This window comes from Pyrus communis, chromosome 7, assembly GCF_963583255.1.
Source record: "Pyrus communis chromosome 7, drPyrComm1.1, whole genome shotgun sequence".
NCBI classification, from domain to species: domain Eukaryota; kingdom Viridiplantae; phylum Streptophyta; class Magnoliopsida; order Rosales; family Rosaceae; genus Pyrus; species Pyrus communis.
Window position 1 is genome coordinate 25,133,398 of NC_084809.1, and position 25,552 is coordinate 25,158,949.

Here is a 25,552-nt window from a genome sequence, read left to right on the forward strand (position 1 = left end):
CGCCACACCACCACATCCACCTCACTTGCCCAACCTAGCTCAATAACGAGCGAGTTGGCACGCCAACATTAGCAAACCATAAAAGAACGTATAGTTACTCAATCTACGTGCCACATAGGTTTTGTAATTTGCTTTAGCATCAACAAGGATGTTCATAATTCAAAAGCACTAAAAACATATAAAATATTTCTGCTAAACTTTCAAATGTTAATATTTTTCATTGATGTAAAATTGCATGCAAAGATAAGTAAGAACAGTAAGAATACTACCGTGAACGAATTTGATTCCGAAAAGTCTAATAGTTGTAAACCCTAATACAACTCAAACATGTAATGTGCCTCCCTCTGGTAGCTATCTTATTTGGTTGCAGAGAACTATTTATACAAGCGCAAGGTTCTATTTCGAAATTCACATCCAGCAACTTCATACTCACAATAGTTCCATTAGTGGTGTGAACGCTGTACCCCTTTTCAAACCGGTTGGAGGACGGTAAGACGTGGAAGATATATCTGTTCATCGAATGAGCTTTCCCGATCAATCATCCTTTCTGCACAAGGTGCTCGACATCTCCTAGTTCCACTTGACCTCCTTTCTGATCGTGTTCAGTTTGAAAAAGCAACTCAATCTGCTCCAATGACTTTCCTTTGGTTTCTGGAACAAAGGTGTAGACGAATGCAACAGAAAGAGAGGAAAATGCAGAAAAGATAAAGAATGTTCCACCAAATGAAATTGCATTGGAAACTGAGAGAAAAGACATGGCAACTAGGCCACTGCACACCCTATTACCCACTGCTCCAAGTGCTGCTGCTTGTGCACGCAACCTTAGAGGGAAGATTTCGGATGTCAAAACCCAGCAAACAGGTCCAATTCCAACAGAGAAGAAAGCTACGTTTCCGCAAACTAATAGAATTGCCATCACAACACCAAACTGTCCTTTCCCAAGAACAGATAGAGTAAATGCTAAACTGAACAAACAAATCGTCATTCCAATAGTGCTTATGTAGAGCAAGGGCTTTCTTCCGAGCTTGTCTATAAGGAGAATAGCGACCATTATAAAAACAGTCTTTGTAACACCCACCGCAACAGTTGCAGCAAGTACATTTTGTTTATCTTTAACTCCTGCTTCTTGGAAGATTTCAGGGCTGTAATACACAGTCGCATCTATTCCTGTTATCTGTTGAAAACATTGAATTCCAAAACCTGTGATAAGCATCCAACGAAGTGAAGGAGATGGACTCATTAGTTCACTCGTCACACTTTTCTCCTCATACTTCTCCGCACTGGAATTGTCAGCGGCTGCTAGTATTTCATTCAGTCTGTCCTCCACCTCACTTTCATTCTCATTTGTTTTCATCAACACTGATCTTGCCTCATCAACACGGTTCTGAAGGACCAACCACCTTGGAGACTCGGGGATTACGAAAAGTGCAAAACCAATGAAAATTGAAGGCGTAATTCCTACTGCAAGCATTATCCTCCAGTTTATATGTGCTGGGAGACCAGAAAATGCATAGTTTGAGACGTAGCCGAGTAAAATTCCCAGATTTATAAATATTTCCGGGAATGAGGTCAGTGAGCCTCTGTCAATAGTGGGTGATATCTCAGCAATATAAACAGGGGCAACCATGCCACCGAAGCCAATTCCAATGCCCGCCAAGAGTCTTCCGACCATCAATATTTCAAATGAAGGCGCAAGGGTCATTATAGCTGCACCTGTTTGAAAGACAACAGCAGCCAAGGCCATGGTCCACTTCCTACCAATGATATCTGATGTTTTACCACCACCTAAACTACCGAAAAGCGAAACAATGCTCAAAATCCCAACAAGAATTTCTTCTTGTACCTCGGTTATCTTTAAATCTTCCTGAATGAATATGATAGCTCCACTCATGACACCTACATCTGCCGATTAAAAATATATATATATATATATTCAAACACATATCTTCAGAGTCACCTTGTTCAAACACTTAAAAAAATGGGGTACGTTGAGAACAGGTATGACCATCATCTCTTTCGTTTACTAACGTGTTGCAAGGAGTTAGCTGCAAACAGTGTGAGAGGAGGGGATGGAAAGAGGAGATGAGATAATCCCGTAATATTTTCCCACATAAATAATGAGGAGATGTACACAAAATTGCCAATAAGACGTGAAAATTTTTCCAACAAAGTTTTAATGCAGTACTTATTAGACCCAAAAAATTAATTTAGGGACTAAATTTGGACAAATTATAGTCGAGCACGAAGAATGAAAAAACCCCAGAAATAGATCGAATCGTTCTGCTGTCATGTAGGATAAGTTTTGGAGTTATTCATAAATTGGAACAGAAGATTCTTAAAGCAATTAAGCACAACAGTTAACCAAATAAAGCAGATGATAACAGAACATACACGCCAACTAATAATGTCTGCCGACAGCAGCAGCTTCCTATAACAATAACAAACAGAACTCACCGCCTCTCAAGACATGTTCAAATTCCCCTCCCGTAGTTTTAGATTAAGTAAATAGAATATCACTCGTATAGAAAAACACAGAGCAGACATTATCGTACACACGAACAGATGTACATACACAAATACATGATTACGTACAAACGAATACACATTTTTATAGATACATCTATATAGATACACATGCATACGTAAAAGTTAAAGTAAGTAGTTATTTACCATAGCCAAGAAGAACATGGTTGAGAGAAGCAAAAATGGCGCAAGCGAGGACATATTTCCTGGTTTGTTTGCTCCGAATTTGTTGAAGATGGTGGCGAGAAGCAGCATCCTCGTATTTCTCTGTGAGCTCGACCTCGGACTCAGAATCCATCCTCTTGTACTTGTTCTTGGTCCCCAATGGAATCCCAGACAAACCGATTTCTCCATTTCCAATTTCTGGAACACCAACCAACCCCATCTCGATTTTCTTTCTGAATATCTCTGTTCGTTTCCAATCATAAAACTGGACGAACAGAGCACAACACCCAGATGTTGGTTTTTTGGGGGGTTTGGTTTGGTTTTTGTTTGACTGCCCAATACTTGGAGTCTATTGGAGGAGAACCATGGGTTTTGCTTGAGTTTTAGATCTGAAACAATAATTAATTAAAAAAAAGGCAGAGAAATAATTAGAAAAATACAAATTGAGATGCAGGCAAAGATGAGACCTTTCTGCAATGCAATGCAAGAAAGAAAACCCACTTGTGACAGTTTTACATGTGCAACCGGTTTAACGTCACAGGACCTCGAACTCTTGCTTGCTTAGGCTCAAACGGCGCTTTCTATGTGACAGCTGTGGAGATTGTCTGTATTTTTGTGTTCTAAATTATTAAAGAAGATGATGATAATCACATATTTTTATTTCTCGCACACTTTTTTTAATTTTCGACAATCGAATTGACTGAATTAAAAATATCAATGGACAAAATTGTGTGAAAAGTTAGAAGGGGTTTGTGAATAGCACTATGCCACTACGCATTACTAGATTTTTGTTGGTTAAGTGCAAGCCATATGAAACAAATTTACAACCACTTGATCTTATATTGTTAGATCAGATGATCATCAAGCATAAGAAACAAATTTGTTTGATATATTTAATTAATTTGGTATTAATATTTCCCTTCTTATGAGAAAGAATAGTTATGTGCTTTTCATGTAAGATTGTGTTGAAAGAAAAGTTGTGCCCTAAGAAAGTGCTAAGCTTGTCAAAAGACTAATGAGATGAGAAGTGGAAAAAAGGTTGTGGGAGAGGAGACAAATGGAAAATTAGTCAAAAGTAAGTTGGAAATTTGATTTTTTTTTTTTCCCTAAGGAATTTCTTTGTGACGCATTTACAAGACAAGCACCGCAAGAATCGACAAGACAATATTCATTCAAAGAAAAGGGGAAAGGATCCTCGTCGCATCTTTTTTGTGAGGATTCTGCATATCCTTCAATCACATATATTAATCGTATATCGTGCAACCAGTTTTTATCAGGTACTATTTATATTCAATTTTAAATAAAAAAATTTACAATGATTTCTGACCGCATGATATATGATGAAAATATGTGATTGAAAGATCCGGCGAGATCCTCACAAAGAGAATCCGGTGATGATCCTCCTGGGAAGAAAATAAAGGCCAATGCAATATTCATAGTTTGCACTCATTATTATGTGGATTAGTGGCATGCACCTCTATTGGGTAAAGATTTCCAAGTGTTTTTCATTATTCATTTGAAATAAGACATTACAAAATATCTAATATCGTCGACGGTTCAAATTTCGTCGGTGATTAATTTAACAATTTATCGTTTGATAAAAATAAAAATAAAAACAAGTTAAATTTTAATTTAAAAATTATTAGGATTGGAATAATACAAAACCAAATAAAAAATCAAAAATATTGATACGTCATCTGCCACCATATTAGAAAGTTGCTCTAAAAGGTCAGAATTTAGATGATTTACACAATCAAACCTACCTAATATTAACTATTACTAATTAAGGAAGATTTTCATTAATTAGCGTAAGTCAAATGTGTTAGGATGTATCATAACCTATAAATACAAGCTTTGTACAAGAGAAAGGACCACCGATCAAATACACAACTTGTCAATCTATATTATTTTCAATTCATATCCTAGCATAATGTAGCCCAATCTAAATTATTTCTTAGGTAATTCTCACTTTATTATACTAAAAAATTGTGAAATTTTCACTTTGCTACTCTAAGTTTTTTATTTATTTATTTATTTTTTTTATCTCACTTTCATACCTAAAATTACGATTTACTCCCAAAATCATATTTCTGTTAGTCTATGTGATAACTCGTCCCTAATTTTACGATTTTATTAATTTTAAAAGAGTGAATTGACGAGAATGCCCTAGAGGCAAGGATTTTGACTTCCGTTGACCGTATTTTCATGACGCGTACGAGTTACTATTTGTGTCATATTCTCGAAGTACTAGACGGTATGAACGCATAGGCGCAATTAGAATAGAAATCGGAGTTACGGTTAAAATTTTACAAAACATCGAATACTGAAGGCAAATTGGCAATTTCATGTTTAGGAATATTTTGTGTTGTTTGTGAGACATGTGGGGCCCACGCCCCATTCCCTCACCACTCCGAGACTCCCTATTTCTCGGGACACCTATCCTTCATTTTCAAGTCTCCCCATCTCATTTGCTCCACTAAATGGCTGCCCGTCATTTGCTCCATTGAACTTAAGATGTATGACAACTTAAACAAAAATGGGTAATTAGCCGGCCTAGCCTTGGGCGTAAACACAAATCACACTCACATCTTTTTTAACAAATCTAAGCCGAATAGTGGCACGCTTGTGCACCTAAACAAAAGAAAGACGAGAAATTCTTCTAGGCGGCCAAGTCCCTCCGAAAAGAGTGAAACAATCGGAACTCTAGGATTAGGCATAGGTTAATATTTAAATTCTTTGTTAACCATAGTTGAAGAGTAGACATGTTACAAATAAAATGATGATTCACCTATTCCAAAATAAAAAATTATTTATTAGACTAAACCGACTCTTCTTAAAAATCTCGTCCCATCCGACCTGAACCCGCTTTGTAGCCCGCCCATATTTAACCGACTCGGCATCTCTTTTGACCCGTATTCATATTCTTCCAACTTCTCCCAAATCGTAATCGTCTCTCTCGATCTCGCCATGGTGTTCATCACATCCCCCAATCACAAAACCCTAACCCTAAATCTAAACCCTAAGACCACCACTCTCCAAGCCCTAAAGCTCCAAATCGAGCAAAATTCCCACATACCCATTCCTCTGCAGCGCCTATTCATCTCCCAGAGCCTCCAATTGCTCACCCAATCCGACTCCGCCCTCCTCTCCGACCTCGGAATCCGACCCCTCTCAACCCTAACTCTTCACATCCCCGTATTCGGCGGCACCCAACCTCCCGCCGTCCCTAAACCCCGCCTCGAGTTCCTGAACTCCAAGCCTCCCCCGAATTATGTCGCCGGGCTCGGCCGTGGGGCCACTGGCTTTACCACCAGGTCTGATATCGGGCCCGCACGTGCCGCGCCCGACCTGCCTGATAGGTCGGCCACCACAATCGGAGGCGCTGCTGCTCCTGCTGCGCCGCCTGGGGTCGGCCGAGGGCGCGGGAAGCCCGACGAAGAGGAGGAGGATGAAGGGGAGGATAAAGGGTACGATGAGAATCAGAAGTTTGATGAATTCGAAGGGAATGATGTTGGGTTGTTTGCATCGGCGGAATATGATGATGAGGACAAGGAGGCTGATGCGGTGTGGGAAGCCATTGAGCAAAGAATGGACTCGCGGAGGAAGGACAGGAGAGAAGCACGGTTGAAAGAAGAGATTGAAAAGTACAGAGCTTCGAACCCAAAGATCACAGAGCAGTTCGCTACTCTGAAGAGGAAGTTGTACACTGTGTCTGCTCAGGAATGGGAGAGCATACCAGAAATTGGAGACTATTCGTCGAGGAACAAGAAGAAGAGATTTGAGAGCTTTGTGCCGGTGCCCGATACACTTTTAGAGAAAGCAAGACAGGAAAAGGAGCATGTTACGGCATTGGACCCCAAGAGTAGGGGAGCTGGTGGTACGGAGACTCCGTGGTCTCAAACTCCGGTTACGGATTTGACTGCTGTAGGTGAGGGTAGAGGTACTGTTTTGTCATTGAAATTAGATAGGCTTTCTGATTCTGTTTCTGGATTGACGGTTGTGGACCCGAAAGGGTACCTTACTGATCTTAAGAGTATGAAGATTACTAGTGATGCCGAGATTTCGGATATTAAAAAGGCTAGGTTGTTGCTTAAGAGTGTTATACAGACGAATCCAAAGCACCCACCTGGTTGGATTGCAGCTGCAAGGCTGGAGGAGGTGGCTGGGAAGATTCAGGCAGCTAGACAATTGATTCAGAAAGGGTGTGAAGAATGTCCTAAGAGTGAGGATGTGTGGTTAGAGGCGTGTAGGCTTTCAAGCCCTGATGAAGCTAAGTCCGTGATTTCTAAGGGAGTGAAGTCGATTCCCAATTCGGTGAAGTTGTGGATGCAGGCTGCGAAATTGGAGCGTGATGATTTGAATAGGAGCAGGGTATTGAGGAAAGGTTTGGAACACATTCCCGATTCTGTTAGGCTATGGAAGTCAGTGGTGGAGCTTGCCAATGAGGAGGATGCGAGACTTCTGCTTCATAGGGCTGTGGAGTGTTGTCCCTTGCACATTGAGTTATGGCTTGCACTTGCAAGATTGGAAACTTATGATAATGCGAGGAAGGTCCTTAATAGGGCAAGAGAGAAGTTATCAAAAGAGCCTGCCATTTGGATCACAGCAGCGAAGTTGGAGGAAGCTAATGGGAACACGGCCATGGTTGGGAAGATTATTGAAAGGGGTATAAGGGCTTTGCAAAGAGAAGGGTTGGCGATTGATAGAGAGGCATGGATGAAGGAGGCTGAAGCTGCTGAGCGTGCAGGGTCTGTTGCAACTTGCCAAGCAATCATTCGGAACACAATTGGGATTGGTGTGGAGGAAGAGGATAGAAAGAGGACATGGGTTGCTGATGCTGAGGAATGCAAGAAAAGGGGTTCCATTGAAACAGCCAGAGCTATTTATGCACACGCACTTACTGTCTTTCTAACCAAGAAGAGCATATGGCTCAAAGCCGCACAGCTTGAAAAGAGCCATGGGACTAGGGAATCTCTTGATGCCTTACTTCGTAAAGCGGTGACATACCGACCACAGGCTGAAGTCTTGTGGCTTATGGGAGCTAAGGAGAAGTGGCTTGCTGGGGATGTGCCTGCTGCTCGTGCCATCCTTCAAGAAGCTTATGCTGCCATTCCCAATTCTGAAGAAATTTGGCTTGCTGCATTTAAACTTGAATTTGAGAACCATGAACCAGAGAGAGCTAGAATGCTTCTTGCCAAAGCCCGAGAAAAGGGAGGCACTGAAAGAGTGTGGATGAAATCAGCAATTGTTGAGAGAGAATTAGGGAACATTAATGCGGAGAGGAAGTTGCTTGATGATGGGTTGAAGCGCTTCCCTTCCTTTTATAAATTATGGTTGATGCTTGGACAGCTAGAGGAACGCCTTGGTCATTTGGAGAAAGCCAAGGAGGCCTATGATTCGGGTCTGAAGTACTGCTCCAGTTCTATTCCACTGTGGCTTTCTCTTGCTAATCTTGAAGAGAAGATGACTGGTCTGAGTAAAGCTCGTGCAATTCTGACGATGGCCCGAAAGAAGAATCCTCAGAACCCTGAATTGTGGCTTGCTGCTGTTCGAGCTGAATTAAGGCATGGAAATAAGAAGGAAGCTGATATCTTGATGGCAAAGGCTTTGCAGGAGTGTCCCAATAGTGGTATATTGTGGGCTGCGTCCATTGAGATGGTACCCCGTCCACAACGGAAGACGAAGAGTATGGATGCCCTGAAGAAATGTGATCATGATCCCCATGTCATTGCTGCTGTGTCTAAGTTATTTTGGCATGACAGGAAGGTTGACAAAGCTAGGACTTGGCTTAACAGGGCAGTGACACTAGCGCCAGATATTGGGGATTTCTGGGCTTTATACTACAAATTTGAACTTCAACATGGAACCGATGAGAACCAGAAAGATGTACTTAAAAGGTGCATAGCTGCGGAACCAAAGCATGGTGAGAAATGGCAACCTATTTCAAAGGCCGTGGAGAACTCCCACCAACCAACTGAAGCCATCTTGAAGAAAGTGGTGGTTGCTCTTGGGAAGGAAGAGAGTGCAGCTGAACATAATAAACAGTAGTTCAAGCTGTTCTGTTCCAGGTTCTGCTGTAAAACTTTGTAATGTGGAAGCATGCTTCGCTGTAATTCTAGTTTTGCTCCTTTTATTGATAGTTCACTGCATAAATTCTCAGTATCAACAATGACGTAGCATGTCTATATTTGTTGTTCGATTTACAATGGTATGTGGCAACATATTTTTATTTATTGTTTGAATTACAATGGTTATGCGTTTTTCTTCCATTGTATGTTCAGGTTCCCCTGTAGATTTTTTTCGATCACTTTTCTCGTTTCAATTCAAGCGTTGTACGTTATGTTGCATTTTTTATTTTCTGACTACAGCAGCTCTTATGGTTTTCCCTCTGTGGTTGTATCCAACGGTATCACGCTGCGTTCTGTCTTACCTTCATTTTCCGCTCTTTTGCTAGTTTATGTTGAATCTACTTGTGCATTGATTGACTTAAACCGTGTAATCCAAGATCCAGTTGGTACTGTGCTTCTTTGATTCCTTACCTGAATTTTGTATGCGAATTGAACAGTTGCTTGTAAGAATGTATTTCTCATATCGGATCACCTCGTTATTTAACCCTGGATTTGGCACTGAAATGAATGACTATACCTACTGCTACTTTTATTTCTGTATTACTGCCATGCCAATTAACAGGAGCTTCTTCCGTTGTCGGGAAATAACTGTCTTTGACGTACTAAGGTTTTGTCTTATTGTTTGGTTTTTGGTTTGAGTTTATAGAAGGGGGTTCCCAGTTCCCTCTGGTAGGGGTTTTCTGAAAGGTTAAACTGCTGTTTTGCCCCTCCATTGTGTTTTGCAGCTCACCCCTCCTCCCTTTCCCTTTCTCACCGTTTGAATATATGCCGAGTGAAGTGTGTCGTACCAAATTTCTCATTCTGACACAGTTGCAATATATACACATACGTAATATGTATCCTCGTAATGTTCATATCCAGTCGTTCAATAACAAATACCATTCAAAGTTTACAGATTCTGTTTCTGGGTTGACGGTTGAGGAACAAGAAGAAGACATTCAAGAGCTTTCTGGTGGTGGCCGCTGCGCTTTCAAACAAGGCAGGACAGGAACCGGAGTCGAAAGGGTACCCTTACTGATCTTAAGAATATGAATACTACTAGTGATGCCGAGATTTCAAATTTATATGGTGTTGGACATTTTCTGTAGTAAATAAGCATTTTCCGTCGTGTCCTCACTCTGTCTGGTTTGTGGTTTGAGTTTTATAAAAGGGGTTTCCTCAAGGGCTAATAGAAATAGGGAGAGAGTATGGAAGGAGGAGCCGACGAATTCTTCAGTCGTACCACGTTTCATATTCCTGTACATATATCCCTCGATCGTATATTGTGTATTCCATTGGATGTGGACATATATATAATGGTAATCCTACGGAACAGAGTCCCTTGTACATTTTGTTCTTTGGTAAACTCTTGTAGATTGTTTTGTTACCAATATCTTTATCTGGTAAAAAATCCAGGAAAGAACAAGCTCTTTTCTCTCCTCCCGTGAGAGATCTTTTCTCCTCTTGTGAGAATCTTTCTTACCTTTGTGTGGGTGTTCTTCATTTCGTTAAATTCGCATCACCGCTGGCCCTAGCTGTGGCTAGGGTCGGTTGTAATCTCATGGTTTTCCTTTCTTTTCCCTTTCTCTTTGCTCTCTCTGTTGTCTGCACTTTTCCCCATCCCTGCAATTCTCAATTTCCTCATGTGGAGTCTTCCCTTGCTTTTGATCACACCATCTCTAAATCTAATTCCCAATCATCCGATTCTTCCATCTCCTTGATCCATCCCCTTCCACTCCCCTCCCTCCATCTCCCTTCCATCCATCTCCTTTCATCTTTTTCATCAGTTTGACTCGATTCCAATCATCTTCCGCATATATTCACCGCGATACTGCACAGATTTACGAGAAGATGTGTAGAGCTTCAACTCGGGTGTTCGCACCACCATCCTTGTTGGCCTTCCCTAATGTTTTCCCTTGGTGGCGATGTTGCTTGCTTTCTTGTGGCGGGCTTCGCTTTCTTGTGGCGGGCTTCATTTACTTTGTGGTAACGGTCGGTATGGTGGTCCCTGGTGGATGATGCATCCTTCTTCATCAAGTCTGGTTCTCGATGTTGGTTTTCGATCAATTTGCTTATTTGTTGTCGTTAGTTTTCTCTCTCTCTCTCTCTCTCTCTCTCTCTCTCTCTCTCTCTCTCTCTCTCTCTCTCTCTCTCTCTCTCTCTCTGTGTTGATCATGAAGCATTGTGAGCATAAGAAGAGTACATTGCTTGCTTGCTGTTTTGCCCTAGATCGAGCAGTATGGTTCTCGAATTCCTTGTTACGTTTTGTATGCCAAGTAAGAAACTATTTCAGTGAATCTTCTGTCTCATATGGTTTTCGATTTTCTCTGCTCAATCTCAAGATTACAGATTAGAGGGTGGAAGAAATGATGCAAGTATGCAAGGGGAACATATTTATTCACTTGTATCCTATTGTTGACCCCAAAAACTATCAAACCTACGTGGTGCACAACTCGAGCAATTAATAAGCTACCTATGTCCTTCGATTGTGTGCAGGGTGTGCCAACTCGTCGGCCGGGGAGTAAAATACGTTGATGTCATGTTGGGCACATTGCTGACTTCTCGATCTTGCGATTGCCGTCAAAGAAGGAACACTTCTTGGCCTTCGGGTTCTAGAACCTGAAGACAAGGTTGCTAGTTCTGCGAAGTTTAATATCAAATGCGGCTTTCAACGTGCTGAATGTAGTAACCTGGTAACACCTCATTTCGCCGAGAAGGCTGATGAGATGACCTCTACCAACAAGGACTAAAAAAATCCTTCTTGATAGAGACTTGGATAAATAACCAGTGGGTCTCGAAGCAATGTTGTTTATCTAAACTGAAGATGCTCCTCGGTCGACTGATTCTACGACTCCAGTGCTGTTTATCCAAACTGAAGATGTCGCTGGTTGCATTCACAGTGTTGTTTATCCAAACTGAGATGTGTTGGCCGGAAGAAAGGGGAAGAGGAAAAAATCTCAAAGGTTGTTGAAAAGATTTGCGCAGGGCAATTTATGTGTTGATTTTAAGGGGCTTTAAATGTTGCCTGCAACTCTGTATTTATAGCATCCATACTTTTTTGCTTGGCACAGCTTGATAATTTTGTAGAAACCAACTGAAACTCAAACTATTAGAATGAAAGACTGATTCGTGGCATAGCCTATCTTCCAGATGGCTGACTTTTTAAACAAAATAAAAGCCTATCTAGGCTTATCACATCACATCGGAAGCCTAGCCCACCTAGGCTTCTTATCTCATCATCAAAACTCCATCAGTAGCCTTGCTTTATCCGGAAATGGATCCTCTCCGAGGCAACCCCGCGAGATCCTCCTGACCAGTGTTAATGGGCCGTTGGATTTTTATCCAACGGCTACAATTATTATAACTTTTAGAAGGCATCTCTATTTGTAGCCGTTGGATAAAAATCCAATGGCCCATTAACACTGATCAGGAGGATCCCCGAGGGGTTGCCTCGGAGAGGATCCATTTCTGCTTTATCCTATTAAGCCGTCGCTCATAGCCAAGACTCCCAATGCAAACTAATAATTGCAATATTAGCTACTCACTTAAGATGCCATCTTCCATCAAATACCACTTTGCACAGGAGACCTAATGATGCATGACTCACGTGGCCAAAACAATGCCACAAATGCAAAACATATCCCCAATATCTTTGCATGTTGTTACCTGATGACATGCCTTAATGCACATCCATATTCCCCATATTCCATCATTATTCAAATCAATTGGGGAATTAGGCAACACTAAGTTGAAATAATTCAATATATTACTAAAAGATAAATATTATAATTAAAACACAATATTATCCCTCCATAATAATTAAAATCATCTCAACCATTGGTCTAGAATTCTGCTCACTCAACTGCCTCGATTGCTAGGACTGATGGTGCAAAATTGGGTCCAAACACCTATGTATGGCTCCTAAGTCGATTGTTTGAAATGGCAATTTTAACCACATGTGTTTAATTAATATATTTTTTTCACCACATGGACCACCAACAAAACTTGGCCTCCCCCTGAAAAAAAGAAAAAAAAAATCCTATATAGTCATAAAGTTAGGACTAAATCAATTTTATCACTATAAGGCGGTTATTACAAAACAGATGTGCATTTAAATATAACTTAATGAAGGTCATACTAATACGAAAAACAATAATAGTGGTGGAGCATTCCAATTTTCGGTATTTAACGTTAGAAACTGAGATACACCTAATCTTGCTCTTTCTGTTTGAAACAATTTTGTCTTCCCCATATTATTATATCTTTAGAATCAGTAGTTTTATAAGAAGAAATCACTTGCTACATTACTCTTTAATTTTATGCTAAAGTCTATCATGTAAAGGTAATCAAGTTGGATACCAAAATTCCATGCCATTAAGTTGTACACATGCTTGAGAAACTACAAACATTTTTTCCTTCAACAAAGACGAGTCCATGTTGACAAAGTATTATGTGTAATACTTGCAAACTCAAAGACATGAAATGAACTCTAAAAATTAAAAGTATTGTCCTGAATAACTTTAGAGAAATATTCTAGTTCATATATTAATACTTTAAAGCATTGTCCCAAACAACCATAACCCATAATTGATCTTAACGTACATAATTATACAATGTTGGATGTCCCACTAAACTTTAGTAATCTATTAATAGTTTAAAGCATTGTCCCAAATAACCATAACCCATAATTTTCCTTGACAATACACATTGACCAACCTTGCATCGGTGAAGCAATCATCTACTCTCGAGCCGATCGAGGGTTAATTGTTTTAGTTTTCAACCTATAAATTTTGAGCGTTAACATAACGGAAGAAGGTGCTTCGACCCACCATAAGATATAAACTCAGAAAGAGAATGTAGAGGAGGACTTGGGATGGAGCTCTATTAAACTATGGAGGGTTGCTCCAAAACATAAGGTGAAGATATGGGGAAGGGGGAGGGAAAAAAGATCATTTCCGGATCCATTCCACCAAATCCTCTCAATCCATTAATCCGAGCCCTTGAAATTTGATTAAACGGTTACAAACATGGCCCCCTTTAAATGTTATAATAACTTTAGCCGTTGGATCAAATTTCAAGAACTTGGATTGATGGATTGAGAGGATTTGGTGGAAGGGATTCGAAGAGGATCGCTTTCCAATGGGGAGGCCCTGGATAAGGCATGAAAGAGAAAGAAAAAAAAAACGTAGAAAAGGAGTCTACTGTTAAGTCGAAGCCATATCTAGGGGCCGACTGTTGGAGGAGAAAAAGTTGTAGAGTTTTCCTTTGGGATGCATGAGAAGAGAGACGGGGTAAGAAACTTATCATTGGCACTTCAAACATATTATATTTAGCTAAAAATTTCACTTATGAGAAAAGCACGAAGAAAATTTTAAAGTGTCAACAATTAGTTTTGTTTTCAAAAAGTTTCCTAAATCTTAATTCAATTCTCTGTCATTGTCGATCTTCCAATAACATTTGGAGAAGTACATAATTTTGGAATAAAAAAGTTTCAAAGACATATGTAAGCTACACACTCATGGGCAACATAATCATCATTATCTTGTAGCAATCCCTGTGACATAATTAAATTAAAATATTTAGGTTATGGCTGGCTTTGGCTCAGGCTCACCACTATTTCAGATATTTTGAATTCTTCAAGATGATCTTTACCAACAAGGACTAAAAAATCTTTCTTGACAGAGACTTGGATAAATAACCAGTAGGTCTCGAAGCAGTATTGTTTATCCAAACTGAAGATGCTCCTCGGTCGGCTGATTCTACGGCTCCAGTGCTGTTTATCCAAACTGAAGATGTCACCAATTGCCTTCATAGTACTGTTTATCCAAACTGAAGATGTGTTGGCCGGAAGAAAGGGAAAGAGGAAAAAATCTCAAAGGTTGTTGAAAAGATTTGCGTAGGGCAATTTATGTGTTGATTTTAAGGGGCTTTAAATGTTGCCTGCAACTTTGTATTTATAACATCCATACTTTTTTGCTTGGCACAACTTGATAATTTCGTAGAAACCAACTGAAAGTCAAACTATTAGAATGAAAGACTAATTCATGGCATAGCCAATCTTCTAGATGGCTGACTTTTTAAACAAAATAAAAGCCTATCTAGGCTTATCACATCACATCGGAAGCCTAGCCCACCTAGGCTTCTTATCTCATCATCAAAACTCCATTAGTAGCCTTGCTTTATCCGGAAATGGATCCTCTCCGAGGCAACCCCGTGAGATCCTCCTGACCAGTGTTAATGGGCCATTGGATTTTTATCCAACGGCTACAATTATTATAACTTTTAGAGGGCCTTCCTGTTTAAAGCCGTTGGATAAAAATCCAACGGCCCACTAACACTGGTCAGGAGGATCCCGAGGGGTTGCCTTAGAGAGGATCCATTTCTGCTTTATCCTATTAAGCCGTCACTCATAGCCAAGACTCCTAATGCAAACTATAAAGCTTCTTTTTTTCTTTTTTTTTTCCCACGACATTTGTCCAGGTGCAACCATGCATGCAAAGTGAATTGCAATTTAATAGCAATATCAGCTACTCACTTGAGATGCCATCTTCCATCAAATACCACTTTGCACAGGAGACCTAATGATGAATGACTCACGGGGCCAAAACAATACCACAAATGCAAAACATATCCCCAATATCTTTGCATGCTGTTATCTGATGCCGTGCCTTAATGCACATCCATATTCCCCATATTTCATCATTATTCCAATCAATTGGGGAATTAGGCAACACTAAGTTGAAATAATTCAATATATTACTAAAAGATAAATACTATGATTAAAACACAATATTATCCCTCCATAATAATTAAAATCATCTCAACCATTGGTCTAGAATTCTGCTCACTCAACTGCCTCGATTGCTAGGATCGATGGTGCAAAATTGGGTCCAAACACCCATGTATAGCTCCTAAGTTGATTATTTGAAATGCCAATTTTAACCACATGTGTTTAATTAATTAATTTTGTTTTCACCACATGGACCACCAACAAAACTTGGCCTAACGTCCCTTTTGTATTTAACAATTTTAGATTAACTAGCGGCGGAAGGAAGCTGTGGAAACCAGACTTGTAGTCAGAGGAGGCTGAAATACTTCTGTGAGTCTTTCCAGCTCCCGGAAGAGATGGATAATCGTAACTTGTCACCAATTATCTCCCTTAAAAAAATAAAAAATAAACATCCTATGTAGTCATAAAGTTAGGACTAAATCAATTTTATCACTATAAGGCGGTTATTACAGAAAAGATGTGCAGTTAAATATATAACTTAATGATTATATCTTTAGAATCACTAGTTTTATATGAAGAACTACTGAACTTAATCACTTGCTACCATTAATCTTTAATTTTATGCTAAAGTCTATCATGTAAAGGTAATCAAGTTGGATACCAAAATTTCATGCCATTAAGTTGTACACATGCTTGAGAAACTACAAACATTTTTTCCTTCAACAAGGACGAGTCCATGTTGACAAAGTAATACATGTAATACTCGCAAACTCAAAGACGTGAAATGAACTCTAAAAATTAAAAGTATTGTCCTGAATAACTTTAGAGAAATATTCTAGTTCATATATTAATAGTTTAAAGCATTGTCCCAAACAACTATAACCCATAATTGATCTTAACGTACACAATTATACAATGTTGGATCTCCCACTAAACTTTGGTAATCTACTAATAGTTTAAAGCATTGTCCCAAATAACCATAACCCATAATTTTCCTTGACAATACACACTGACCAACCTTGCATCGGTGAAGCAATCAGCTGCTCCCGAGCTGATCGAGGGTTAATTGTTTTAGTTTTTAACCTATAAATTTTGAGCGTTAACATAACGGAAGAAGGTGCTTCGACCCACCATAAGATATAAAATCAGAAAGAGAATGTAGAGGAGGTCTTGGGATGGAGCTCTATTAAACTATGGAGGGTTGCTCCAAAACATAAAGTGAAGACATGGGGAAGGGGGAGGGAAAAAGATCATCTCCGGATCCGTTCCACCAAATCCTCTCAATCCATTAATCCGAGCCCTTGAAATTTGATTCAACGACTACAAACAGGGACCCTTTTAAATGTTATAATAACTTTAGCCGTTAGATCAAATTTCAATGACTTGAATTGATGGATTGAGAGGATTTGGTGAAAGGGATCCGGAGAGGATCGCTTTCCAAGGGGGAGGCCCTGGATAAGGCATGAAAGAGAAAGAAAAAAAAAACGTAGAAAAGGAGTCTACTGCTGACCCGAAGCCATATCAAGGGGCCGATTGTTGGAGGAGAAAAAGTTGTAGAGTTTTCCTTTGGGATGCATGAGAAGAGAGATGGTGCAAGAAACTTATCATTGGCACTTCAGACATATTATATTTAGCTAAAAAAATTTCACTTATGAGAAAAGCACGAAGAAAATTTTAAAGTGTCAACACTTAATTTTGTTTTCAAAATGTTTCCTAGATCTTAATTCAATTCTCTGTCTTTGTCGATCTTCCAAAAACATTTGGAGAAGTGCATAATTTTGGAATTAAAAAGTTTCAAAGACATATGTAAGCTACACAACTCATGGGCAACATAATCATCATTATCTTGTAGCAGTCCCTGTGACATAATTAAATTAAAATATTTAGGTTATGGCTGGCTCTGGCTCAGGCTCACCACTATTTCGGATATTTTGAATTCTTCATATTAATTTAAGGGTAACTTGGGATTCAGATCCTTTCTGGATCTAAGAATTTTGAGCTTACAAATCAATTGATCCGATCCGTTGAAATTTAATCTAACGGTTACAATTATTATAACTTTTAGTATGACTTCCTATTTGTAGCCGTTAGATTAAATTTCAACGGAATCCTTAGATCCGATAACTTGAACCTAAATCATTGATTTAAATAGGGAAATAGCTCTATGATTTGTAATTAAATCATGTTTTTTGTCACTACTTGATCGTTATCGTGCCGTCACAAGTAAGAAATTTTGATTCATCTCATGGGACGGCGACGACCGGCCCCACCTCTCACCATCGTTCACTCAGTCACTCCTATCAAAACCATCAAAATAATTAATGTCGAAAGTGCTCTTCATTTTCTAACATTTTTTTATTATTTTTTATGGAGTTTTCTAATATTTTTATCAATCGGCTTATTTTGGTGTTCATTCAAATTAATCATTAGTCATTTAGTATTACGATTTAGTAATATTTTTTTTATTTGTAAGTGAGATGTTTTATATTCAATTCTCACCAAATGCGAAATTGAACCACATTAGTATGACAAGATAATTGTAAAGCTTAACTTACTCTCTCACTTTCTTAATGTAAATAATATCATTTGTTAAAAAAAAAAATAGTAAACACCTTATATAAAATTAATTTCATTCGTTATCATGCTTTCGTGAACAACTTTAATAAGAAATTGATTCCCACTCTTCCTCATTTCAATTATTCCTCAATTCAACTTATCCCATTCAAATTACGAATTAATAAAAAAGTCAATGAAATGTTATGAGATGTCTTATACATTTTGTCCTCCAATTTTCGATAAGGATCCAATGAGAAGATTCAACGACTAAAAATCCAAATCTAAAACATATCAAATTTTTTTTGAATAAAAGCTGAAAGTTACAAATGTATTCGAAATAAATTAGGTAGGTGATTGGACGACCATCGTGCAGGTGCGGGTGGTGACTAGGTCCTTTTGTTCATTGTGCTTAAAGTTAAAATGTTAGACGAACTCCCAAAATATCAAGTGCATCTGCAATTATGCAAAAAATTTGGGTGCTATAAAGTATTGTTTTGATTTTTAACTGTTAGGTTTTGATTTGTATATTTTTTTTAAACAAAAAATTAACGGTTAATATACGTAGAGTGTTGTTGGGTACTTCAAAGTACTTTAAAAAGTCTTTGTGGTTATGTGGTCCTCTTGTCCTTCTGCGGATTTTCAATAAAAATTATTGTCATTTAATTGAAAAACGGTGTTGGTGAAGAGTAGGCCCTATTCTTTTTTGAAAGGAAGAATTGGTCACATTCATTGCAAAGGAGGAGTTTTAAGGAAATTTTGGGACAGATCCTTGCTAGTTGTGTCATTAGTAGTGGCGAATTCAGAATTTTAATTTAGGTGTATGTGGTATATAAACTCTGTGAGGTGTTCTTAGTTCTTACCTAAGTTTCCTTGTTGGTAGGTGGGCCTTAGCGATGTGGCGTCAAGAAATTGAGGAGGGAAGTTGGATGAAGAAATATGACTAAAGTGATGAATTTGGGTGAAATGGAGGAGAAAATCCAAAAGTAGCTGCTTGTGGGTAGAAAAAGATAGATGCAAGCTAGTGCCACAATGTCTTGTCCGGTTGCTAATTGGAAAAAACTGCTGCTTCTTCCAAAAAAATACTTCGAGTATTTTTGGAATACAATTTTTTTTTTCTAAAAACATTTTCAATCATTTAATAGAACTTCATCAGCTATCATATTTACCATACAAATCTATTATTTATAGTCTTAATTCACTAGAATTCGAATGTTTTTTTTTTTTTTTTTTTTTTTTTTAATTTGGTTTACTTATATTTTGTTGAGGAAACTCCACTTTGAATTTTAAACTAATATTTCTAGTGTGTTGACATTGTCAAGTTAAAAGATTACCAGCACTCATCCACACATTTCTTTTTGAAGCCTGCACACACATGCATTCTCAATGGCAAGAAACTCAATACTAAAAATAAACAGAGAAAGAACAAGATAAATTAAGAGAAGCAGTAGAAACTGAAGGCTCACACACGATAACATTGCATTCTCAATGACAAGAAACTTATTACTAAAAATAAACAGAGAAAGAACAAGATAAATCAAGAGAAGCAGTAGAAACTGAAGGCTCACACACGATAATAATGCATAAAGGAGATACATCTACAAATACGTAATATGACAAAGGATGATCACATCCAAAACGTACAAATCCTATATATAATTTGGCTTTTCCATGCCAGGAGCTGAAAGACGACAGCTCGTGATGGTTTGACCGATTGAGAAGGAGATCACAAAACCGTCTCTCTCTATTGCGGTCCAGCCTTTACTAATCTACTACATCGACACAGCCAAAATAAAAACTAAAAACATGCTCGTGAACAATACACAGCGGTGACCCTTCCTACCTACGCATACTATATTATTTACTTTACAAGATAATTGACTATAGTTCTACTCTCTAACAACAAAAACTAAGGCATGGCCCAAATAAAAGCATGAACCAGATTGCCACCACTGCTGAAAGGCCTGAAAAAAAACAAGACAAAAAAAGCAGCCTTTGTGCAGCAGATTGGTACGAAACTTGAAGCTTCAAAGATCCCTTGTAATAAAAAGTCACAAGGCTTCTAGGATCATAGGTTGCTTTTTGAAAATCGGCAACCAGCTGTGATGACAAAGTAGGAGGGGCGATGACGACTAAACTGATGTCTAAGAAGCATAACGGAGAAGTTTGAAATGCAATTTCTGACAGGGTTCCGGAAAAATGGAACGAGTGAGAAATGATGAGGGAAATGGGCTAAAACTAGTTCTACAACCTAGAGGTGTGACCGTGTGAGTGTGAAGTGCAGAGCTCAAATTTAAAATAAATGAACTTTTCAATCCTGGTCCTTCCAAAAGAGGTTCTTCATGGGATATGAAGAGGAAGAAGAGGAACCAGATCCCGAACCCGAACCTGAATTCTGAATCGCTTGTTGAGGATTAATGTTAATGTTATAGTCCTGCTGATTTGGATTGGTAAAAGGGAGATCTGATTGCAGCAAAAGACTGTTGTTGGTGTCCAAATCATCCCACACGGGACTACCTGGACCCCAACCTGCAGGAATTGCATTAAGCCAATCTTCTGCCATATCCCCCCAAACAATTTCCTTTTGCTGTGAACTCCCTCCTCCAGCACCATCCGTATTCGCCTCAACTTCGTCAATCGCTTTAGCCTCGCTTGACTCCAGTCCCGAATCATTGTCAGTACTATTCTCTTCTTGGGTGTGTGGAATTGGTGGCGGCGGCATTGCCTCTATATTCGAAGCGCTTCCCTTGATTTTTTGAGGTTGCTTGCGGTGCCTGGTTGGTTTTGAACCTTCATGCCTTGGAGGCGAAATAGTGGCTGAACTTGGAGCTGATGAAACTGAAACATCTGATTTGTCTTTATTGAGAAAAAGCTCAGGGAAATTGAGCCTGGCATTCTCTCCTCTCAACTTGAAGGCCTCGCGGTCGTAAGCCATGGCGGCATCTTCAGCTGTGTCAAAGGTGCCAAGCCAGAGGCGAGTCCTGTTTCGAGGAAGGCGGATTTCAGCTACCCATTTGCCCCAATGCCGTTGCCTCACTCCCCTGTAAAGTTTTGTAGTATTATAAGGCATTGCCGGGGGTCGTAACATTGGCCTGCCATCTGGTCCCAACCTGTTCATCATCATCACCCTCCCTCTTGGACTCAAATTCAAAGCGTCACTCCAATGCTGAAGCATTTTCTGGTGCTGCTGCCAACTCACCGACTCTCCGACAAAAGGCGATGGATAACTCATCCCCTGCTGCTGCTGCTGGTGGGATTCAAAAGAAATCATTTGCTGCGGATTTTGTTGCTGTTGCTGTTGAATTGGTGAGGGAAACATAGGCAAATTTGTGGGGTTGAACGGGTGGGGGAATTGCATCATAGGCTGTTGAGATCCGTCGAAAGAAAAAGGAAAAACTATTTTTGAAGAGGAAGAAGATGGATGGGGAGCGATGATTGGCGAAGGTGTTTGATGATGAGCTAAAGAAGGTGAAGCTTGAATTGGGTCTTGCCTTTCAGGGCTCTTGACTTTCTTGAGAGGCCTATTCGACGCCGTTGAAGCCTCACTAAAACCGGGCTTCCATGGCGGCCTCTCGAAGGAAAAATCAAGTTCCTTGTCTTTGTTCGCCTCCCATTCTCCGCTTGTTTCCATCTTAGACTTACCACTCTTTTTTGGTGAAGACATTGTTGCTCGCTTGCTTGCTTTACCTGCTCGCTTTCTCTTTGAAACTCTCAAATATAGGAAATTCAAGAAACAAATTGAGATGGGTCACGCAAGAAAAAGGGAAAATCGAATCCGATGATTCGAGAATTCAAATCAGAAAAAACAGAAGAGATGAAAATTAAAGTACCCAGATGAAAGTTTTGGCCTATGGAATAAATAAACAAAAATAATAATAAAGATTGAATTTTGGAGTCTCGGTTTCGATTTCAATAGCTGATCCGATCGAACAAAAAACAGAATCGGATGCCGAAAGCGCAGATCCTTGAAGAACCCATCTGAATTATCTGAATCCAGAAACTTGAAATCAACAAAGAGAGCGAGCAGGGGACGGCAAGTAACGAATATCCGCGCCGACGAAGTGTAGGGTGTATTGTTTGCGTGCGGATATGAAGTTCTTGGGTGGCAGAAGAAGAAGAAGCAGGGGAGCTAGGACAGAGGACTTTTGTGAGGAGAGGCAGAGGAGGAAGATGGGTTTATAAGGCTCGGGATAAAAGATTTGAATTGGGACTTTTTTAGAAAAGAGAGAGAATTTGTAGAATGCTCGGGATTGGTTGTCTTTGTTTGGGACCCACACGGCTTGGTATTTCTGGGTTTCCTTGCTTCCACTCCAATTTCTCTCTCCCACCTTCCCCAAAAGGGAAGGCACATCTACATCACTTTACCTGTCTTTTTAACTGCATTAAAAGCGGAAATTATTATTGATATTTTAAAATTTGAAAGAAAAATACATTTGTAAATAGTGTAAAATAAAATTTTAAGAGTGATAATAACACTTCTTTTAAAAGCTAATACATTATTTTATTTCTAGAAATAATAAGAAGCTTTCCGACTTTGAACTTCCGTGTTTTCTTTGAACTCTTTCTTTTTTCTTCTATTGAGAGAAATTCTAGGATGGGCACTTGAGCTAAAAACCAAAACCAAAACTCAAACCGAACTGAACAATATCAGACGACTACTAATAATCTAAAATCGAACAGAAATTGAATCGAACATCTATATAAAAAAATAATTTTGGACTTTTTAAAGTTTATAACAACTAATGGAAGTTATATTTTTATGTTTTAGTATTGTGTAGAGTTGACCAATTCGAATTCAAGCATCACCTTTCTTACTTCTCCAAGACAATCTCAAGCTTTTAGTTCACAAGAGTCCATGACTTCTCATCAATTGCTTTTGCTTTCACAATGTCTAGGGTCTTTCCAAATATTGCATTCTCAAGTTCATATATCTTCTCAAGCCAGTTCACAAGCTCAATGGCCTCCTAAACCTTCAAAGAATAAGTGTCCAAAAAAGGACAGGAAAAGGGTTGGATGATTCAAAATTTCAAAGTAGCGACTTTTTTTTTTTCCGAAAGAATGATAATGGATTTGGCGAGTTGAGCTACGCATAAGACTTGGTTGTCAGACTACAAAAGTAGAAACCTTACTCTCTAAACCCATACAATGTTGGAAGAAAGAACCAATACACTAGGATTAGTCATCAACTACAAGTAGGCTACTTCATTCCTACTCAGAGCGATTAGAAATGGCTAACTCCCTGAAAAAATGAACCCCCCCCTCTCCCCCACCACACCCCCCCCGGGGGTCCCCTATCTCTGAATTTATTAAATAAAGAAAGTGAAAATAAAAGAATACAAGCGGAGGGACGGAGCCAAAACCCGCTAAGAGAAAAACAAAGAAACACACCAAAACTTTTTTGTTGAATTGCATGAAATCAAAACCAAAGTAGTGACTTGCTACAAGTGAGGCACAAGCCGAAACCAATATTGTTTGAAACCGAACCAAACAAAAATTACGGTTCTTACCCCAAACTGCTCCGAACTAAACTGAAATAAATTTCAGTTTTACACTAAAACCACACCAACCAAATTGTGGCTACTCCTAATAAATTAAAAAAAAAAAAATCAATGACCAAAAACAAGAAATGATCACAAAAGCAGAAATTGCGATGCAAGTATGTCACTCTAATTAAACAAATCAAGAAATATATTTTATTGGCTTATGGACGGTTAAGTGACGTATTCTTTTAGGATACAAACATTGCTAAAATACATCGTTGTGTATGAAAAAAAAAATGATACTTTGGCTAAACTCGTATTGAAGATGATTACTCAACTAGAAAATTAATGGATCAAAATAGTTACTCGCACCCTAAAAATTCATATTCTTCACCTTGAAATAATATTCTTATATTGACGAACTAATTTGGATCATCAACCACCACATCAGTAGCAATTGGAGCATTAAAATACTGCTTAATTTGTTGATGATAATATGAAATTGAGGAAATTTCCTTTCTACACAAATTGTAAAAAAGAGCGGTGGGTAAATATGTGACCAAGAAATTGAAGAAATCATTTTTAAAGATTGAAGTCATAATTTGCATGAAGATTGAACACCAACAGTGAAAAGAATTAGGTCATTGGAGAAAATTGAAATGATCTAGAAAAACACCAACGGTGAAAAGAATTAGGTCATCGGAGAAAATTGAATTGATCTAGATTATTATGTTCTGATCCTTCTCGTACAAAACATTGAAAGCCGGATTTGGAATAGTGGTCAATCTTTCAAAAGGATTAGAAAGAAATTGAGAAGGCATTGGTTTAGATCTATCAACAGCGCCAACCAATTTGTATAGACAAAAGATCGACGCGAAAAGTTGTGGGACCATGAGTTTGGGCCTCGACTGCTGTTGACTTTCAAAACTACGTAGCCTACGTGGGGCACAAACCGAATAGTTAATAAGCTAACTACGTCATTAGGTTGAATGCAGGACGTGCCAACTCGTCGGCCGAGCTCAACTGGGGAGTGAATGAATGTTGGTGTGGCGTTTGGTGTGCTACTAACTTCTTGATCTCGTGATTGCGACTGAGGAAGGAACATGTCTCGGCCTTCGAGTTCGAGAGCCTAAAGATAAGGTTGTTAGTTCTGCGAAGTTCACAAATCGTTGGAGTCAGGTTCAGTGACTGTAATTATATTCATGAGAATATAAGAGCGCCGAATTAGTACCAAATTGTAGGGACATAAGTACTCAAAAGAGATGTGTGTCTTGATTGTAAATATGGTTCGGTCGTCTAAATGCCGAACTTTGAAATGCATGTTTGAGTATCCAATCATAAAATATCAAATTTGGCTTTCAGTATGCCGAATGTTACGTAACCTGGTAACACCACACTTTGTCGAGAAGGCTAATGAGACGACCTCTTCCAACAAGGACTCAAAGATTCCTTGTTTCCTTGTTGATTGAGACTTGGATAGATAATCAGTCGGTCTCAAAACAGTGCTATTTATCCAAACTGAAGGTGCTCTTCGGTCGGCTAATTTTACAACTCCAGTGTTGTTTATCCAAACTGAAGATGTTGTCGGTTGCCAACACAATGTTGTTTATCCAAAATGAAGATGTATTGATGGAAAAAAGGTAAAATAAAAATATCACAAGGTGCTTGAGACGTTTCGCATAGAGCGAGAATTTGCACAAGGCATATTTGTGTGTTGATTTGAAGAGCCTTGAATGATGCCCTCCCTTCTCTATTTATAGTAGCAGTTCCGCATGGCTGAAGTAGAGTCCCATTCGGACTATAATTCGTTGATAAAATCCAAATAGGTTTCGGCCAACCTTAGTTCATGTAGGATTCTAAATTCAACCCTATTATCCTCCAGGTTCAACCCTTGATTCTTGGCATCTTTTCTTATTCGAAGCATAATTGGCCTTTGAGGACTCCTTGTTATACTAGGACTCGACCAACCCTTCTATTCGGATAAAACTATGTTA

The 25,552-nt window shown here is 39.0% G+C and overlaps 3 protein-coding genes across 3 annotated transcripts; 1 reads left to right on the forward strand and 2 right to left on the reverse strand.

Annotated features, from left to right (window-relative positions):
• Positions 1-373: 373 nt before the first annotated feature.
• Positions 374-1,891, reverse strand: LOC137740727 (probable polyol transporter 4). The gene has a single exon (XM_068480547.1). The coding sequence runs from the start codon at positions 1,889-1,891 to the stop codon at positions 539-541; it is 1,353 nt and encodes a 450-aa protein (XP_068336648.1). The 3' UTR covers positions 374-538.
• Positions 1,892-5,517: 3,626 nt separating this feature from the next.
• On the forward strand, positions 5,518-8,957 carry LOC137739792 (protein STABILIZED1-like). The gene has a single exon (XM_068479502.1). It carries the CDS (start codon positions 5,656-5,658, stop codon positions 8,734-8,736), a length of 3,081 nt encoding a protein of 1,026 aa, XP_068335603.1. The 5' UTR covers positions 5,518-5,655; the 3' UTR covers positions 8,737-8,957.
• Positions 8,958-19,523: 10,566 nt separating this feature from the next.
• LOC137740307 (ethylene-responsive transcription factor ERF053-like) lies at positions 19,524-22,254 on the reverse strand. The gene has a single exon (XM_068480169.1). It carries the CDS (start codon positions 21,740-21,742, stop codon positions 20,390-20,392), a length of 1,353 nt encoding a protein of 450 aa, XP_068336270.1. The 5' UTR covers positions 21,743-22,254; the 3' UTR covers positions 19,524-20,389.
• Positions 22,255-25,552: the final 3,298 nt, after the last annotated feature.

Bases quoted from the DNA above. Each gene is read 5' to 3' on its own strand.
- LOC137740727 (XM_068480547.1), bottom strand. From the start codon at position 1,891: ATGAGTGGAGCTATCATATTCATTCAGGAAGATTTAAAGATAACCGAG.
- LOC137739792 (XM_068479502.1), top strand. From the start codon at position 5,656: ATGGTGTTCATCACATCCCCCAATCACAAAACCCTAACCCTAAATCTA.
- LOC137740307 (XM_068480169.1), bottom strand. From the start codon at position 21,742: ATGTCTTCACCAAAAAAGAGTGGTAAGTCTAAGATGGAAACAAGCGGA.